The 20244-nt window shown below is 35.7% G+C and overlaps 1 protein-coding gene across 1 annotated transcript in view; it reads right to left on the reverse strand.

The window, feature by feature from the left end:
- The window catches only part of DOCK4 (dedicator of cytokinesis 4), a 218982-nt gene that overhangs the window by 2868 nt on the left and 195870 nt on the right, over positions 1-20244 (reverse strand). The window contains exons 39-52 of the mRNA XM_053942036.1: positions 19425-19529; positions 17468-17609; positions 16687-16853; positions 15338-15424; positions 13567-13743; positions 11501-11584; positions 9641-9760; positions 9142-9263; positions 8760-8880; positions 8158-8239; positions 7827-7936; positions 4330-4402; positions 1763-1876; positions 796-857 (exon numbers count right to left, since the gene is read on the reverse strand). Coding sequence (XP_053798011.1) covers positions 796-857; positions 1763-1876; positions 4330-4402; positions 7827-7936; positions 8158-8239; positions 8760-8880; positions 9142-9263; positions 9641-9760; positions 11501-11584; positions 13567-13743; positions 15338-15424; positions 16687-16853; positions 17468-17609; positions 19425-19529 — 1566 coding nt within the window. The remainder of the gene's footprint in view (positions 1-795; positions 858-1762; positions 1877-4329; positions 4403-7826; positions 7937-8157; positions 8240-8759; positions 8881-9141; positions 9264-9640; positions 9761-11500; positions 11585-13566; positions 13744-15337; positions 15425-16686; positions 16854-17467; positions 17610-19424; positions 19530-20244) is intronic.

The raw sequence follows: 20244 nt of genomic DNA on the forward strand, positions 1-20244 counted from the left end.
CTCAGGCAATGTGTATCTGCAGTATCAGTTAGGCACTGGGTTGCTGAAGGGTTAATTTGGCAAGGGTACTTCCCTCTGTCCTTGCATCTGAGTAGCTGAAACACCAGTCATGCTCCTTTTTATTTGCTCTCCTTCCATGTTGTTGACTCTTATATTTCTACCTGCAGAATCATCTCTGCTTCAGTGGGGTGGCAGAGGCTATCCCCAAGACCCATGTCATGTACTCTGCCAGCACCAGGGTTTGCCTGGAATAAGCAGGCTGCATGTTTGTGAGCTCCAATGCTGTGGAAAACACAGATTATCCAGTCAAGTTTTCCAGAAAAAAAGCAGGTACCAGTATGTGGGTACCAACACATGCAAACATCTTGAAATAGAAATGAAATCTGCTCAGTTTAGGCTGGATCTTAAATTACTTTGGATGTTTAACTACCAGAGAAGAACCAGTGCTTATTCATAGCCTATGCTTAATGTGTCCTACTGGCAGGTGTCAATTTGCAACTTCCTACAACTGCCCTGCATCATCCTGCAGAGGAAAATGGGTATTAAAATGATTGAAGCAGGAAGTACTCTCTAACAGACCATCTAATCTAACAGCTCTGAATACTGGAAGAATAAGATGAAGGGGTTGCACAACAGGTTTTCCTGGCACCTCCCCTTCTTTCATGTTGGAGACAGAATACTGTTTTTTGTACAGGTATATGATAAGAAAAAGAAAACATAATATAATCCCAAATAATGTATATTAAATATATACCATATGTCTCACAAAGGCAATTCACTGCAATAAGACAGTACCTTCATTGGCGATCTTCCAGCAGGAGAAGGGGAAATGGAGGCTATGTGTCTTGCTGGTGATGCTGTAAAGGTAGAAGGATTTCAGTGCACTTGTGGCATTACAATTTTCACTAAGAAATCTTTTTAAGTGGATAGGAGATCATTTGATACATAAACATTATCTCTAGTTCTCTTGACTGATGGCTGTAAATAATTTGAGAGATTTTATTTATTTTGCTTTGTTCTCTGGATTATCTTGCAGTACAACCAAGTAGAAAAAATTTCAGCATCTGCATTTTCTGACAAATTTTATATCACTTTAAATTGATTGTAATCTTCCAAAGTTAAAAAAAAAGAGTCAGTATGACAATTTTTCCCTTTTTGTTCTTAAGAAATATATTATGTATTTGTAAGTCAAATAAGGAAAATAGAAAATGCATAATATATTTATATCAAACATTTACCTACAAATATACTAGAAACATGCCTGGACAAACTCAGAGGCTAAAGTATAATACACAAAATGTTTACTCACTCCTTTGAGAACAATTATATTTATAGTATCACTTGAGCAGCCTTTCCTTTAAATGGAAATTAATCTTTTGAAAGGCAAAATGGTTATAATAACAGAACTCATGTACTTTCATGAATGCTGTGCATTTTCTGACCAATAAGATTCTTTGTGGTTAATGATCATTTCTGATTGCTAATCTCCAATTATCATAAAATCAAAAGGCTAAATTTGATCATCCTTCCTCATACTAACATGAACTGTCTGAAACTGCTCATTCATTAGTGAAGGGGCAGAGTATTGGAAACTGCAGAGAACGTTAACAAGATGAAAATACCCACTGAGGCAGTTCTACAGCCTTTCATGTAAGAAATCAAATAATAAGTTGACCTGCCCAAGAAGTTAAACATCAAACAGAGTGGAAAGAATCTATGCCCTCAAGTACTGGAGCTTTACGTGAGATGTCCATTAACTCACCAGTCTGTGCAGGTCTTGGTGGTACAGGAGGAGATATAAGCTTTCCACTTTCTGATGTGTTTCTGGCTTCCTTCCCACTGTCCAAGCTCCAGCTGCTGGGGGTGGTGTTTACAGCTGGAAGAGAATGAAAAAACTGTCATAGGCATCAACACTCCCAGTTCTCTAACTTGCTTTTTTCTGTGAGCATAAAAACAGACAGAATGTCTAACAACTCAATAAGCACGCCTGAAAAGCTCGCCTGATTACATCTGCACTTGCAAAGCTCTTAAACAGCAGCCATCAATCTCATGGATGCCTGATGGATGCACCTGGCCCTCAGGTCAGTTGGTGACCAGCAGTGGCAGCCATCAACAGCAGCAGCAGCTGAGATTGCACTCTGGTGCGCTGCAAATCCAGCCACAAAGGGAGATAAGCTTGAAGCCTTTTAATATAATCAGTTTATCGTTGCACCAGACTCGTATTTAGAGCTTTCCAGGCAAAAGAGAATAGACTATTCATAAACTGTTCCCATTAACTCATTTTATATACAGAAGGGACTAGAGAAAGGAACTCTCCAAATTCCTATCGACCTCCTTCATAAAGCTTTCTGTGCTAACATTCCTGTGTTGCCTGCATAGACTACAAATCCACAATTGAGAGAAGGTGGAAAGAAGGGCACAAAATGTAGGGAGTAAAAATTGGAAGAAATTAAGTGTCTGACAGCAAAAAATATCAAATGAAGAAATTATTATGGACTGAGAAAATTTCTGCACACTTTATATCTGTGGTCAAGGATCTCTGCTTAATCAATGTAAATTGACTGCCACCTTGACATGCATAGAAGTGGCTGTTTTATTGGTCTTTTACCCTGATCAGATTCGATGATTTTAACTGAATGACCCCATAAGGTCTGGAACATCTTCCTTCATAGAACTGGATTATCTCATGTCATCAAGATGTCACCAGTATCAGAAAGAAGTCAGACAGACAGAAGGAGAGAGCATTTAACATGAGGAGGACAAAAGCTAATTTAAAAAATACAACTCTCATTATACCTTCTTAAAAACAAACAAGGAGTTGAAAATAACCTCTTCAAACCTGGCATTCATCTCCCAAATACACCACCAAAAAATCCTCCACCTTAAAAGCCTCAAACCTCTTGCTTTGCCATGACAGTTTCCTTCTTGTTTACTTATTTCAATTGTGAGTAGAGAATCACATGCAAGGACCCTGTGTTTATTTACAAAGACAAAATGAAAAAGCAAAGTATTGTTGCTAACTGATGGCATCAATTGTAGCAATTCTGAGAGCTCTCAGAACTGCAATCCCACTACACACCAGACTTAATACAATAAGTACAGTAAAAAAACCACTGGTCTCATATCTGAAACAATGTTGTTACAGTATAATAACCCTTTAGTTGACCCTGGGATCAATGAACAGAATAATCTATTTTCTAGAGGACCATTTTGCTTTGTTATTGCCAAAATATGCAATACAGTATTTGCTTTTTATTGTAAGCTGTCACCCAACAGCATGGCTTTGCCCTCATCCTAAAAATCACCTGGCACCAGACCTAGGTACTTCAAATGCCCAAATCTCTTGACAAGCCAATTTTTTTCTTTTAAGTCATCCAAGCAGTAAGTTTTTTGGACTGCTGAAGCCTTCAAGAGAGAATACTTCATTTTAACAATTCTGTGATGTACTTGGCTGCATGGGTCAGTGAAAAAGTTTTGCTATTTCCATGTTAAATGATTTCATATGTTTTTCAGCCCTGTGAAAAAATTCTACGCGTGTTTTCAAAAAATGTGAACACAAAAATACCTATAAAATCTAATCCTTATTAAAAGAAAATCTGATTCCTGGTCAGTACTTATTACATACAGTATATTATTAAAATAGTTACTTTCTATGAATTTATTTTACTGTATCCTTTATTCAGCTTACCACAAAGGTACCATAATGAAATGATGGAGCTTATTAGTGATGTGAGGCACAGAATGAAATCATGGCAAACAATTGCTATGCCAACAATATTGGATTTCCCTATGTGCAAAATTATAAGAGGCAATATTTTTTCTACGGAAATACATATGTTTCTCATTTACTCTAATTAAAAACAAAATCCCCAAAATGCGAGAAACCACAAATTGGTGTTTTCAATCCAAGTTTAAACAGAAGCACACTGAGTTATATTTGATAAACAGGACTTGCAGGTACCAAACTTCAGAACTCTGTCCATTTCTTTGCCTTCTCTTTGCCCCATTCTCCAGAAGTTGGCTTTTCCCCACATATGTTTCTCTTGAGAAGCAGAAAGGATAGGTCTCACAGGCAGCCTGATGAAACCTGCTGCTCCATCACCCCCTCCTGCAAACTTCTGGGCCTTATTTGAGTGCAAAATTCAGTTCTCCCATTTTTGGCAAAGTGTTTTGACACTCAGATTTGTTAGCATAATTTATTTAGTCAGAGTGTTTTGACACTTGGAGATAACAGTATGCACTCAAAAGAACTGGCATTCCACAGGAACATGATGGAGTAATTAAGTTTTCATTCTTCAAAGATTGGCATGTTGCAGCATGTCTGCTTACCTTTGTCAGAGCCAGGCAGATTGGAATCACTTCGTGGCAAAGCACCATCTCCAATATGATTAAACAGCATTCTCTGTAAATTGAGAACAGCATGGTTTACACATAGCTACTGTTGTATTTCAGTAGCCTTTAAGAAAACAAATATATTTTTGTTATTATCCCCCCTCATGCCCAGGTCTGCTTAGGAGGTAGAGTGATAAACATCACATAAGAACATAAACAGTTTAATTAAAGTATGTGTATACAGTTAGGGAGGAGTCTAGTTTTCTGAAAATTGTACACACAGAAATTGGAGGGAGGATTATTATATACTAAGTTCTGACAGTTTCCAGCACCTTAAAAAACATAATAAAGATAATTCCTAAAGAGATATCTTAATAGATTTCTTAAAATAATTTCATTACAGAATCAGAATCTGAACAAGATAATATTCAAGTTATGGCTGTTACCTAAGAAAAGCATTGTGTATTGTTTTCCAACCCTGACTTTTTTGGTAGCAATCTTAATTCTCTTGCGGATAAGAGCTGACCCATAAAGCATGTTTGTCTTTAATTTTCTTAAAATCCATTTTGTTTACAAATCACAGTAAATGTATGAAAAAAAAATTCTACCATTTATTTTGTTTGGCAGCATTCAAATGGGTCACTAGTTTGTCTTGAAAATATATGTAAACAGCATACAGTTAATCCTGCAATTCAGATGCACTTTCCAGAGGAAATGATAACAGATAAATGTAGGGGTTTTTTCCTACTTTTTTTTTTTCTTTAAAAGCAAGACTAGATGATCTGTAAAATCCAAATAAAATCCTATTATTGTGTCTCTTTCCAGTGTTCACAGAGCACTGTGCCAAGTTGGTGAGGCACTATGCTGGGATTCCACAAGATGGCAAACCCCGTTGCAAAGTTATCATAATTGATCTAATATGTTGCAGCTTCATGTTACTAAGTGAGGAACAAATACTTAAGCCCAATTCAACTTCACTTTAAACATCTCAGAGACAGAATGCTTTTGGTACACTTTGAGCTACAGTAGGTGTGTGGTAGGTATGTCATATGTGAATCATTCTGGGTCAGGTAATATCTGTTTTCTGGGGTTACCATTAAACTGAGGTGGTAAAGCTACACATGTACTCTGATGTGACAGAGAGTGTGACCATATGTTCCTGCCTGGTCTGGATTGAGTGTTCACTGCCTAGTGTGTCTGCAATGCACTAGGATGTGATGGGCAAGTGTTGAAGTCCATTTTCTGTTGCAAAAGTAAAGCACAACAGCTGAAACAGCAACTGAAATTGCGAAGAGATACAGAGACAAAAGCTGAATGAAATACAGAGAAACAAAGACATACTAAAAAGAATGAGATATAAAACCATATGGAAGAATAAGAGCAATCACAGGATGTTTAATGACACATAAATAAAAGCCCCAAAAACGTGAAATTCAAAAAGCTTCAATAGGAAGAATAATAGTGCAAAAAACTAAGGAGGCTTGTTGACCAGTCAATGACAGCAGCCATTCCTCTTCAGAGTATGGGAAGAGCAGGAGAGACACTGTACAACCATTCAGCCAGAGATCACAAAGCAAGCACAAATGGATGTTGACTAAAAACAGCTGTACATAACCTTGAGCATCAATTTCAATGAGGAAGTGGATGAAGTACTGCTGTGGTCTTGTTCTGTGAAGTCCATCAAACTTCCTCAGATAAGGTAGCTATGGCCTGAAAGCCTTGAAGTTCAGGAATTTACCTGCGATTCTCACCTCCCCCAGCTGAAATCCTAATGTGAAAATTGCTTTCATCAAGCAGTATGTAACAAAGTAATTAATAAATGGGTGGTCCTTTCCTCTCAATGTGAAGCTCCAATCAACACTGTTGAAGTGGTGTTAAAATGAAATTAAAAAGGACAAGGAACAGTTTGAGCATCTAAATTTAAATGAGAGTTGCAGGTATCTCTAAGATATCTCCTTACAATTGTCCTGAGGAATTCTTTTCCCCTTCTTTATCAGAGTGCAGAGAATTAGGATTTTGTTTTTGATCACAGTCCATTTTTATTGCTGAGGGAACAGCAGAGAAAGAATTTCACCTTTCCCCAGAAAGATATCTCCTCAGTTACGGTTATAAGGGCAGAAAGAAACCGTCAGACCTTCTCATCTTTGAAATATACTTCACTATATGAGCAAGTTAATTTTCTACTTACCCTCTCATGGGACACTGAGGGTAGAGACAGATTGGGAGACTTTCCTGCTGGGCGAGCCTCAGAGAGAGTGGAGACTGGGCCTACGAGCTCCTCAGCCTCCCTTATGCAATCTCGGATAGAGTGGGGGATAGAAGTCGCATTCCACTTGGCAAAGCAAGAGTTTGTAGTCTGGGAGCAAAAATGGGATAATTTTTCTTTGCGGCAAACTGTAAAACCGCTTTATTTAAAGAGCATCTCCTGATCTTTCCTGTCTGTTGTTTTGGCTCCACTACTACTGATGAAGTGCCCAGTAGATCTATCTGCTCTAAGTAGTTCCTGAGAACTGTCCTTAAGTCTGGCTAAGCCTCAGTATTACTTGTTAAGCCCTCAGGTAATAGCATGAGGACTTAAAAAGAAAAGAGATTAAAAATTAAATCAAGAGCAAATTCAATAACCAAAGAAACAAGGGACGAGAAAAGAGCTAATGAGAAACCAATAAATAATTTCTAAAATAAAGAATCCTGGAACTGGTTTTTATCAGTGGTAAAACTTCTGATAGACAGGACAGTGTTGAAAGGACAGCCTTTAACACTGTATGTATATTCTCATCTTTCTCAGCTTCAGCAAGAGGTACATTGTGTGATGGCAGGGATTAAAACAGCAGCTGTGAAAAGCACTTTGGGAAAATACGGCCACGAAGAAGAAAAGATGAAATAAGGATTCAGTGTTGACCAGTTTACCAAGCTCATGCTGAATTTCAGAATAATCGATCTCATACAGACCTGTGTAACAGTATTTTAAGGCAGAAACACAATACATTATTTTCTCTGGAGTAACAAAATGTCTACCATTCTTTTCCAAAACTACATTGGAAAATAAGAGTTGCCACATGGCTAGGATTAGCCTCACAGTGGCTAGGATTAGCTTTCTCAGAAGGAAACAAAAGGGAGCTAAACAAAGACAACTGACATGATAAGAGTTTTTAATTCTTTGTCTTCTTCCCTAGATTGAACAAATGCTTGTTGTTCCACACAAGCAGGCTGTGTCATCCAGTAAGTCTCTGCATCTCTCTCTCACTTCAGTAAGTAAACATAAAGAAACAGACCTACACCTAAAGAAATCAAGCAGAAATGTGACCAAGCATTATGTATTCTATTCACATCTCTTACATCTAAAATACTTTAGAGTATTTGCTTATAAAACCATAAAAAAAACCCTGAGAAAGTTACAGCAGTGAGCAGGCACTGAAATCTGCTCAAAGTTCAATATGCGCCTTTATTGTCTTCGTAGCTATTTGTGCTCCAAGGATTCCCAACAAACTTCTTACCTGAGAAGTTTCCAAAGGAGTAGGGTAGATGGCACTGCAGGGCCTCTCTCTGGGAGACAGGCAAGAGTTTTCTCGGGAATGCTTATGCTTGTCAGACAACAGAGGAGAAGCTAGAATATAAACGTGTCTAGCGATTAAATGAATGCAGTGAAAGTCAAGAAAGTTAATTCTATGCTTATGACAAAAAAAAAAAAAATCTGTCTCTAATAATTCAGATTCCCCAACTAATTGGCTAAATATGATGTCTGACCAGTGACATCATGGAGAAATTCAGCTGTGTAATGTATCACGAGTAATTTAGTATGGTTTGCCACAGCAGACGAGCACTGACCTCTGGCACTGGATGGAGCAGAACTGGTCACATTAGGTGAAGCAGAATGAGTAGAACTCAAGCTTGAGGTAGATGGACTAGGCTGTGTATAGAAGAGATTTTGTAGTTACCAGATCACATTTACTGGTTTGGAAAACAAAAATTTATAGCATACTTTTCACTAAACAAAGAACTTTTAACTACCTGGAGTAGTTTATCAGTAATTCAAAATAGCAAATCAGTATAAGGAACATTAATCTAACTACACAAAGATGTAGTCAAATACTAAATAAATACAAATGTAATTAATACAGTAAAATAATTACATCACAACGTGACAACTGGACAAAAAAGTCTATGCACAGTCAGTTGACTTTGCATCATAGTCTATTGCTACTTACTATATTTGTAAAAAATTAATGCTCTAATTTAAACAAGAGAAAACAGTTACATAAAAGTTATTTCTAAGTGCATGAGTTTAACATCTCATTTAAAGATTTGTTTTTTAAAGAAACATCAGCAATAGTTATGAGATTTCTGAATGAAATAATAGAATAATTTATTTAGTAAATAGCTTTGTAAGAAAGATTCTGTACAGTTTGAAGAATGACAGTAAATTATACCTGCATGTTAAAAACTTCATCTGAGCTTTCTGACTGCCCAGTGATGTTGCTGACTTCAGCAGAAGCTTGGGATGACAGTGATGAGGAAGAATACCGATTGACAGCTGGGTAACTCAAGGGGCTATTATAAGAATAGTGAAATATAAAATGGTTAACTCTAATTGTCAATCATAATTTCTCATGTGAGAACAGCATATGTTTATTAATCTTTAATTGGGGGAGGGGAGACAGAGAGAAAGAAGGAGAGAGAATACATATACCAGCTATTCAAAGCTGAACACACTTCAGTCAGACCATACAAGAAAGCATGCACATAATAGAAGTATTTATGGGTCATCTTCCATGGGTAGCAAAAATATGTCATTACTAATATTTAACTTGCCTGCGTCGTGGTATTACCCTGGCAGCATCAGGGCTCATAGAAACAGGTATGGAATTCCGGCATACACGAGGACTTCCATTTGGGAAATGAATAGGGCTAGCTTGTACACAGGCAGAAAATTCCTGGAGAGTTATTAAAAGAAGATTAATTAAAATTAACATAATATCTTAAGTATTTTGTAAGATTCAGATATGTATATAACTACACATAAATGTAGTTACATGGCATTTTGGATCAGCTTCATCATTAATAAGAAAAATATTTTAACTTTTCACAAATGATAGTAAGATGTTACTATTAGTAAAACATGACTACTTTTCTCTACATGGTATGGGAAGTTTATGTTTCTCTTTGCTTTGTGGTACTGCAAAAAGGATATAAGCTGTAATGGGGACAAACAACCAAAAGATGTCACTGTTTGTTGCTTGGGAAAATGTACCAACCCTTAATGAAGCTGGACAGTCTTCTGTTCTATCCCTGCACCTGTTCACATGAGTACCTGTATTCCCAAGCTTGACTTCATCACAAAGAACTGATCCACTAGTTTTTTGTGCAATGGCCTCATGTCCTGTGGCACCACCTTCTCGTGCACTGCCAAGCCAAATTCTAGAATCTGGGCCTGCAGAAAGGGAAAAAATATTTTTGATCCATTTTTTTTAAGCTCTCATCATCAATTAGGACACCAAAAAAGCACGCAGGAGGATTTATTGCCACTTCCTGTTCAACTTTCCCAAAGGTTTCACCTTTGCAAATTCAACTGTAATATTAAAAAACACTATGGATAACATGGTGAAAAATCTGATTTAATGCCAGCTTTACAAAGGAGCAGTTCTAAACCCTAAATAAAAGCCATTTTTCTACAAGAACAGTTGTAAAAAGCATGAAACAAGGAGTAGTTGGAGTAGTAGTAGTAGCAATGGTCAAATCCGTTTGACCATCCAGAGACTCTGTAATATATTGGCAATGAAGTCCATGGTCCCCTATCCTATTTCAGCTCCCCAGAGACCTCCATAAGTGGTGGCTTGATGTATATCCTTGACACAAGGCATGACATGCTTCAGAATTACAGTGCTAAAACTTTAATCTTGCTCAAATTTGGTCACATGCATTCAAAATATTGAATTAGTTACACAAGGAATCAGATAAACTCAGATTTAAAAACAAAATAGCTAGGGTGTGCTGTAATATCTTTGGATGAGAGCTCCTGGCCGATGTTTTCAGGCAGCCTGCGATCAGGCACGCAGCTGTACAGCATCCCTGACCTGGGGTCAGGACTGCAGCACATCCATCCACACATACAGCCATCCTGGCCCTTCTGAATGCTCTGCTTTAAATCAGCTGTGGGTGCCAGAGAGGGTTGAACTGCTATTCCTTGGAACCCACATTTTTGTTACAGGAAGTTATTAACTCCAGTTTTACATTGTAAACATTAGTGAAATTAACTATAGCTTGAAAAATTTAAATTTTAATGTCAATTACTATACATCGTCTCAGTGAAATTAAAGTGAGCTCAGTGAATCTATTCTGATTTGTACGGTCTGAGGACTTGTCACTTGGCTGATCTGACCAAAAGATCCCACAATGCTGATGAAAAATGGAATTTCCATCTTGCCAAATTCCAATACCTTTTTATTCCAAGCTGGCAGTAAAATTTGAAACTTCAACATACTGCATAGAACAAAAATAGATAAATGCCAATTAAAAAGCTGAAATATTAGTAAGATCTTTGATTTGAAAATATGCAGCATTTTCAAATGGAAACACTTCATATTTGAGGCTGGTAGGTCATTGGCTTATAAATGAATAGAGAAATAATGCAAAAAACACATCATGCACAGAATACTCATATGCTTAAATTTATCACTTTGTATTTATTTTACTGCCTACCTACTTTGCCAATTACTACTAGATATCTTTCATTGCAATAAGATTTTGAATGCTTTTTTGTTCTTATAGCGAACCTTGTAGTGAAAATATTTTCTGTAGTATTGGTAAAATACAAATATATGCCAAAGCCATCAAATGTTTCAATTAAATAATGTTTATTCTGTAGCAGTGATAAAATGTTTTGTGCAAATATTTGTATATGAGCATGACAAGGCAGGCCTCTCACTCAACCTTTATTTTACACAAAACAGTTTGAAGTGATGAAGTTGATGATGGAAAGGACTAGGGAAAATATATTAGCATGGCCCAGAAACCTGCTTGTGTAGAAAGTTACTCTCTACTTGGAATCTAACTCAGAAAACACTGAAGACCACAGGGCAATTTTAACCTCTGACATTTTTTATTTTATATGGGGACATTTTTAGCTAGAACAGCTGAACAAGCCATCTTTTCAGTCTTTTCCCCACTCTACCTGCTCGAGCGTAAGTTCTCTTAAGCGTGTGATCTTCTCTCCGTCTTCTGGATGGTTCAAGATATATTCTTTGACAAAGAATGCCTAAACAGAATAAAATTATAAAGTAAAACAAAGTGAGTAAAAACACACCACTTTTATTTCTCTTTTTTTAAAAACAAGTTTCTAGATAACATTTTCAAATGTTTTTAAGTTCCTTTGAACTGCAATAATTCATAATACATCGTAAATACGTAATTAATCATACAGTCATTTGTGGAGACCATAGGCAAAAAAATGTAGCCACTAGTGAATGGATAGGTTTAACATTTGAAATATGAAGGTGCTGAATAATTAGTTTCTTCCCCATCAGAAAAGAAAAAAAATACAGGAAAAAAATTTAAAGGGAAAAAATTTAAAGAGAAAAAAGAGGGAAGAAGGAAGACAAAATGAAGAAGGCAGCAGATGGTCAAAGGCCACTTCTTAAAACTTGGAAGTTGCCTGAAGGGAAGGAAGATAATGATAAAGACATGGTTATTCTTACTTCAAGACCAAATGCTCCAAGACTGACTGAACTTTGACCTTTGTACAACACAGAAGGGAAAAGCAGGTGAAACAGGGAAAAGCATTTACAGAAAACAGGATAGCAAGAAAGGTAGAAGATAAGAACTGGCAAAACAACAGGTAGACATATAAAGACTGAAGAGTGGACATGCAAAGTGAAGAATTAGAGAGAAATGGGAAAAAAAAAGCACCACAATTATTGCTAACAGTTTTGATATTTACAAAACAAATTGCTGAAAAATCCTATTTTAATACAGTGAGAGACAGAGGGCAGAAGAGAATTGAAACATGAACACTGTGTAAGAGATAAAGAATTACAGACAAGGACAACAATAAGGAGCAAGCTAGAACTTTTGATATGCTTGTGAAGAATGGAAGCTGTGCAGAGACACTGAGCTAACTCTGACACTGCTAATTCAAACCAGACATAGCTCTGACATGACTATATTTCTCCAGGGACTCCCTTCATGGTGCTTCACTATGCTAAACAGTTTTGTTGTTGTCTAAAGGCAGCTAGGAAACATAAAAAATGTTTCTGCTTTGCTTCAGTCTCACAATTTTCGTAACACTGCAGTTTTGATGGCAGATTCTAATACTATACCAGACTCAATTTCTTGTAGTTTAATTAAGATGCAGTTTTACCAAAATTTAACACTGTTGAGTGAACTCTGAATCTCTCAGCCTTTGAGACAAGTGGACAGAATGTTATTGAACTTGACATTTTCAAAGGAAAAACCAGCAGACTCAAGTATTTCATAAGACTATTAGGAGAAAGAGAAAAATCAAGTTGAGCTGCAAAAAATCCCTAACCTTTTTTTAGCACTGAAGTTTCAAAATTCCACAGAATTTTGTATAAATACAGCATCCCAAACATTTAAGGTTCTCCTAAGATGATTCAGAAATTATAATAATGAGGAACAACTCTTAGAAACAAATCCAGTGTTAGACATTTTAAAATTGTATTTATTTTTTTTTAAATGCTTTTCCCCCCTGCTCCCAAAATAGCTTTTCTTAAAAACTTGGAAAAGAGATACAAGAAGGATCTAGAAAATTATGATTCTTCAAAATAATGAACTTCTCATTGAAAATTTATGTATATATATATATATATATATATATATATATATAAATATATGCATATAAAAACTAGAATGTCAGCACAAAAAAGTAAATTTGCTAGTTGGCCAGAATTATCTCCAGTCCCAGAATAGGCAATGTATTATAATAATTTACTTACAATTAACCAGTTAATTGAAAATTTCCAATCAAATCACTGAAGAATGCAGGGTAATTGTGAATTGAGTCATCACTGGAGTAAGTTTATGGTACTATCTGCAGCAAGATGGTTATTTCAATGAACCACGTCATTAACATTACCTAACCCAAAACTGCAATATAATTATAATTTTAACTATTATTCATACAGTAAATTCTGTCCTTAATTCATACAGAGGAGCTGCATCTGTACGGGGAAAGAAATCAGATATAAAACAGAAATAATAAACAGAAGGTAAATTGCTTACCTCTTGGTATCTAGCAACTCCACCATTAACTGCTGCATCAATGACCCCATTTAGACACATTGTGAGAGGGTTAATGTTCTGCATCTGTCGCGTTTGACACTGACTAATCAGTGTTCTTAACTGCTGGTTCTTATTTTCTAAAACTTCAATAGCATTCTCAAGGGGACTCATTTCCACCTGAAACATGAGTGAGAAACATTGCAAACAACTTAACCTTCAGTTGCAAGATGAAATATATTGCAGGTAATTTTTGATTTCTTAACATAAAACTATATTATTCTCTGTCCTAGAGTAGTTTGATAGAGAAAGTACTTCTCAGCTGGGGGAGAGATTTGATTTTTTCATGTATTCAATGATCAAAATAAATAACTGTCACTCTTTTATAGATTCACTATCTGACCTTGAGAGATGACCCAGCCCTTGCTACAAAACATTAACATACTTTCAGCCAGTGGTGGAACTTCTAGAATTCAGGATTAAACCATCCTTAGTAATTACTTAAAAGAGGCTTGGAGTCAGGGAGCTTCATCAGTTTAAGGGTACAGAGCAGAGCTGAAGTATTGGTGAGATAGTTTCCCCATCCAAAGTGAAGTCACCAACAAGACTTTATAGATCAGGAATTTGAATGCAAGTTTTGAGCTAAAATGATGATCAAGTTATAGTCAAAGGCAGCCCTGAGCAGAATTTGCCTCTCAACTCTCAAGGGCGGGGAAGTTCTTTCACAGGTAGTGTGAACTGCCAGAAAAACCAAATGCTGAGTATTGGGAAGAGTACAGGCTTGCAGCTGCTATAATTTACCAAAATATACAAGTGCAAATCCTAGTAATGACCTCATACGTGCCCAGGTAAAATTATTACAGTTTACTTTTGGAAATAGTGACTGTAATGGTAAAATGATAGTAAACTGAAGGTCTTCATATCAGTGGTCATACTAACCTAGTAAAGACTCAGCAGGAGTCAACTAACAAAATTTCTCATGTCACACACATTTTGATTTTACTAAACCTTTGTTTGGTTTTCTACAGGAGAATATCAAGATGGTTACATTTTCCTGCTATTATAAAAGAAAACCACAGAGTTTTAGAGAAAATAAATTGTACTATGGTATTGTTAAATTTAATGGGATTATTCTAAGACTAGCTTTGAGAAGACAGAAAATAGTTACAGATGCTGTCTGTACTCCAGAGCTCAGCAATTGACCAGTTATTTAGAGATATTTATGGGACGAGCACACCTCCAAATATATCTGGAATTTATTTAAGGATTTTTTTAAGTAATAGAACAAGCAAGGAGAAGAACTTCCAATGTGTCAATAACAGACTGGTAAATTTGACCCTATTCCTACAGGTTCTGTTCAGAAGCTCGTGGCATTTATTATAGTACAGGAACTAGAAGAATATTTACTTTTCAAGGACGTTGAAGGATACATTAAGCTATAGATATTTTAAGTATTAAATGTTACGTGGTACTGAGTTTTAAGGAAGTAATTTACTGACATTAAGTGTTGCCTTTGGGTGTCTGTTATTGTTCTCAACTTTTTTTTCCTTAGCTGTTTAAATGAATCCTAAGGGTAGTTCTTAAAAATACTTTTCAAGACAAGAGAAATCAGACAACTCGATATACTTTGTAAATAATTTTGTTGTAGCCACCTTGAGACCTTGGTCAAAGAAATTACATATGTATAATAAATCTTAAAGCAGTTCATCAAATAACATAAGATTAAGGAAGTAAACCAACCCACAATATGTATTGACATGAGTCTCATACTCACCACTTCACGTTTTTCTACTTCAAACCAACGAGATATTCCAGGCAAACTCTGCACCAAGATCAGTGTGGTTCTCTCTACCCATAGACTCTAAAATAGATAAAAGTAATTTATTTATGTCCTTATTTGACTCTATCTTCCTAGTTTCCTTTATGAACACCTTCACTAAAAAAAATAGTTAAAAAAAAATACTAACATCCAAATTCCTACTGAAATGTCTATACCATAAGTCAATGACACTCACTTTTCTCCTTACTTTCTAGGTCCTACTATTAAGCAGCAATTTCTGCTGATTCTTAACTCTTAAACTTTATTATATGTTGTCCCCAAATCTCCAAAAGTCACTCACAACTGCATTGGTATTTTAATATTTATTTTCTGATCTAATGTCTGAGAAGAATAAGAATTCCAAAGCAGAACAACTTACACAGCAGAGAGCATGAGCACGTCTCCTTTGAGAAGCCCTATTCAAGATTTCAGAATGCATAGCTGATGGGATACTCAAATATACTACTGGTAAATACTTTGTGCAAGAGGTTTGTAAAATGACAAATCAACACACAGGATAGTGCTTACACAAAATATGTATGTCAGCTGTACAGTTAAAACAAAGCTCAAACATACTTCAGAAGACAACAGTGACTCAATTTAGCTAAATTATTATCCTTACAGTTTTTTCTTCTAAATTTATAACAAAATTGTTATGGGATAACTCTTTTTGTCTGTCTGAATACCAGGACATATTCAGCATCAGGATGTGCTTCTAGTGGGTAAGAATTAAAATTACACCAAAAGATTTATTTTCTCTGTGACATTTTTAGTAGAAGGAACAGAAGATATTTACCTATTAGGGAAGGAACTATTGCTTTTCCCTGAGACAATCTCTAAGTTCAGAGGTAGTTTTTTAGTCTTGATATCACAGGAACAGGTCATTATGCTGCAGTTCAGTCAAAACTGTCTCTCCCTTGCTCTAGAGAGAGATAGCTTTAGGCAATCCTATCCATACCCCAGACTACCTCTTTAAAAATGTTTTCCCATCTGCCTAAGAAACTTTTCTGAGACTGCTCTATCCAGTTCTGCTTTCTATACATCACAATGCAAAAAAAGAATTTTTTCAATTTTAGTCACATAAACAGCAAGACCTCTGCATCTCCCATATATCTTTGATACTATTTTGTTAAAAATAAGAAGTGAAATAGTCAAACCTGAGATACCATCTCCTCAAGAGAATTTGATGTACCACATTCAGCTGAATAATGTAAATGCAGATGATATTTCAATAAGGCAGCTTTTGTTGATGTTACAAACAAATCCATAGGTCCAGTAGATCAGGAAAGGGCATGATACTTTACCTTGAATTCATTTTCCTTGTCCTTGGTCCCTTTGTGAAATGGTCTGTCATACCGGAATCGCCAGATGTGATTTACTTTGTAAAAGCTCTTGATATTATCAGGAATGCCATCTCTCTGCAAAACTTCCTGGTTTTCTGGAATTGGTGTCACTGCATAAATCTGCAAATCTATATGTAAAGAGTTAAGGCTATCCCACTTTATTCAAATTAGCAAAGCATATTGACTCCTGAAGCATTACAGAAGAAAAATTCTTTAAAAAGTGTGTCTCACGAAATGGTTTTATACTATTAATGGTTTGGGAAAGGAACCAGAGATATTTTTTGATTGTTTGAGATTTCTTTGTACTGTTTTGTTGAAAATTTTGTCTTTATTTTTGAAATAGAGCTACTTACATGAAGTAGTACATAAAGTAAAGGGATTTAATTAAATATATTCTTACATAATATGTCATGCCATGCTAACATAATGTTGTATTGTAAGAAGTCAAATTACTGTACCTTGAACTGCTACGCCATTATCACAGTGGTGATAGTTCTATAGGTATTTTTAGCTAAAGAAATAATGTCAATAACAAGTCAAGGAATTCTTAAATAGAACCAAAATTACACAAGGAACTTCTAAACATAATAGAGTGAACTGGGACAAAATGCAGGGAAATTCTCACCTACCATTTATTTCAGTGGAGGCACCATGTGATCAAAATTGGCTATAGGTGTACCTACATTTTTTAAAAGCATAGAAAATGTAAGTGCAGAGTATGATTTTGTGATTATGTGGATACACTGTGCTTCTGCCTGAAAGATGGTCTCATCTGGCTGATTAGCATGTTGCATAGCAATGGCATGTGGGAACTCATTCAACATTCGCTGCTGGAAGGCCTCCAGCCTTTCATAGTCATGTCCTCGGCAAACAAATTCCTTATTCTGAGCGGAATAAGAAAACAAAAAGCAAGAACAAATTGCAGAAAATAAGTAGGATCCAAACACACGCTCTTAAATATAGATTTTACAGGCAACTTTTGCATCATTTAAAGAAGGGAAAAAATAAGAAACAAAAGGCAAGAATAAAAATAAGGAATATAGAAAGAACAGGTTACTTAGAAGAAGGACATTTTATCATGTAAGTTATGTTTTATTCAAAAGTCTGGAAAAATGTAATAATTACACTTCAAATTTTGATAAAAATCTGAAGGGAGAAATTTTTCTTAGTGGATCAAAGTATGCAATTAACATGATATATCAGACTGTATAAAATATGCAACAGAAATATAACCCAACAAACAGATTAGACAAGGAAATGGGTTTGAAGTCAATCCCATGGGGAACTAAGAAACTTTGTTCTGATGTTATACAATTCTGAAGAAAAAAATTGCATAAGAAAATTATAAAGGCATTCAATTTGCCTTACCCTGTAAATGTTGATCAATTATCAGCCTGGAAAATTAAAATGATCCAGTTTTTACAAGACAAAGTAAAAGAATGCTCCTGGCATTGAATTCTGAGAATTGAGACTTTCATGGGAATTGCTACAAAAAAAAAACCCTGTAACTGTATTATTGTTCAACTACAAATTAAAATCCGAAAGCTTTATTATGAAGTTTAGTCTTTATTTCTTCTACAGCAAACATAACCAGATTTACAAACTGCTTTGCCATAAAAAAACTTAAATCAAATGTATTAAATCTGTCCTTGTTGGTGTTGCAAGCATAAATACGTGCTGTGTATGTTTAACTTGAAAAATTCATAAGAAGATGCATAAGCAGTGAAAGACCTAAGGTTTCAAAGTACTGCACTCTTGTGCAACTCTTTCCATAACTTTTACTCCATCAGTTAAACTCTTTCTAATTAATATTTTCAAATTGGTTTATACAGAAGTTGTCTTCAGATGAATATTAGGTAATATCATGAACTATCTTCCCATCAGACTCTTTTCGAGCATTACTTGTAAAAGGGAGAGTTTCATGCTATATTTACCAGTTTGAAATAGTCATTTTCCCCACCACTAAGGCAAAGACAAATCAGGCTTTTTAGGCCTCTACCACATAGGAGGCTCCTTCATCACCTATTTTAATTACCACAGGAAGAGGAACTTGGGTTATGACCGCAGCTGCTCCATGAATTAGATGAATTCTGTCCTCTTCCCATGGTAGCAGTCAATACAGCTAAACTACTGCAGACAGTGGAACAGGGACACAGTGTAAACACCACTAACATTTTTAAGGGCACTTCAGTAACTTCAGAATTCCAAATTAATGATCAAGAGTAATAACCTTATTATTGGTCAGTTTTAGTATATTAATATTCAATTAAATTCAGCATGTGGAATTTCTAAGTTATTTTTAAAAAAGGAACTTGGGAATGTAATTGCTTAAGTGCTAAATTGCTAATTATCCCACCACCAATGGATACTACTTCTGACAGCCTTTCCCTGAGTACCCACTAGCAGGAACAGAACAGGAGAAAGGGAACAAACTACCATGAACCATTGGTCTGTGGAACAATGTAGGTGCATGGTTTCCAATATAAACATGAATATTGTATTTCTGTGGGACTCTAGAAGCCTAGAATTTGTTTCGTTAGTCAGGACCTTAGTCAGGACCTTTTCTTAACTATGAAATATGACGGTAAAGAATTTCTCACAGGATAAGAACTTGCATATGGTATGAACAAATTTTAACACAGTGAAAGTGATTATGAATGACAGCATTACTCCATTCTGTTTATTTTCATTTCACTTACCCTCAAGAAGAATGGGAACTTTTTCCCATAGAAACCAACTCTGAAAAATTCTGGCTCCAAGCGCTGTTGATCCATAATTTTGTCATACAGAGATGCTTCCATCATCTGTGTGAGATTGAGAAGAAATGCAATTAGTCTTTTTTGAAAGTGCATTTTTACCATAAGCTATCACAAAAGGGAGTGTCTTTCACCTCTGGGGCAATGGAATTGCAATATATCTCTGAGCAACAACTAGGACATCCAGAAGTTTCTGAATGCATCAGATTAAGTAATTATACCTCTTAGGGATCTGAAAGTTTCCAAGAATTAAAAAATAAACCCTTTAAAATATGAAGTACTGATATTAAAGGGGTAAAATAGAAAGACAGTTTGAAACATATGACCCAGTAATCTGCTAATCACCCAAACACATGGCAGTAATATGGTCAGTTAAATCAGCAAAGTCTAATTTCCATATTCAAGGCAGTTGTATCCAAATCACACCAGATTCCAATGATTTAAGCATCAAATATGAGCTCCTTTAAAATGTCCCAATAACAATTAGCATAATTTTTGATCAATACATCTGGTTTTTATTTTACTCATAACACTGACACAAAGGGATCTTAATATCAAAGTCCCCCTTTTCTGAGGATATTTTCAGCAAAGTTTTTAATACTGTGGAAAAAGCCAAACACAGTCTTAGCCCTATTTTAGGTAACACAGACAGCTATTTAGTATGCATATGATATCAATAGCTGCCTAATTATACTGCTATGAGAAATCCCCACACCTCCGTTTTTGGATTAACATTGGTGGCACAGATACAGCAAAAGAATAT

Source organism: Vidua chalybeata, chromosome 5, assembly GCF_026979565.1.
Source record: "Vidua chalybeata isolate OUT-0048 chromosome 5, bVidCha1 merged haplotype, whole genome shotgun sequence".
Classification (NCBI taxonomy): Eukaryota; Metazoa; Chordata; class Aves; order Passeriformes; family Viduidae; genus Vidua; species Vidua chalybeata.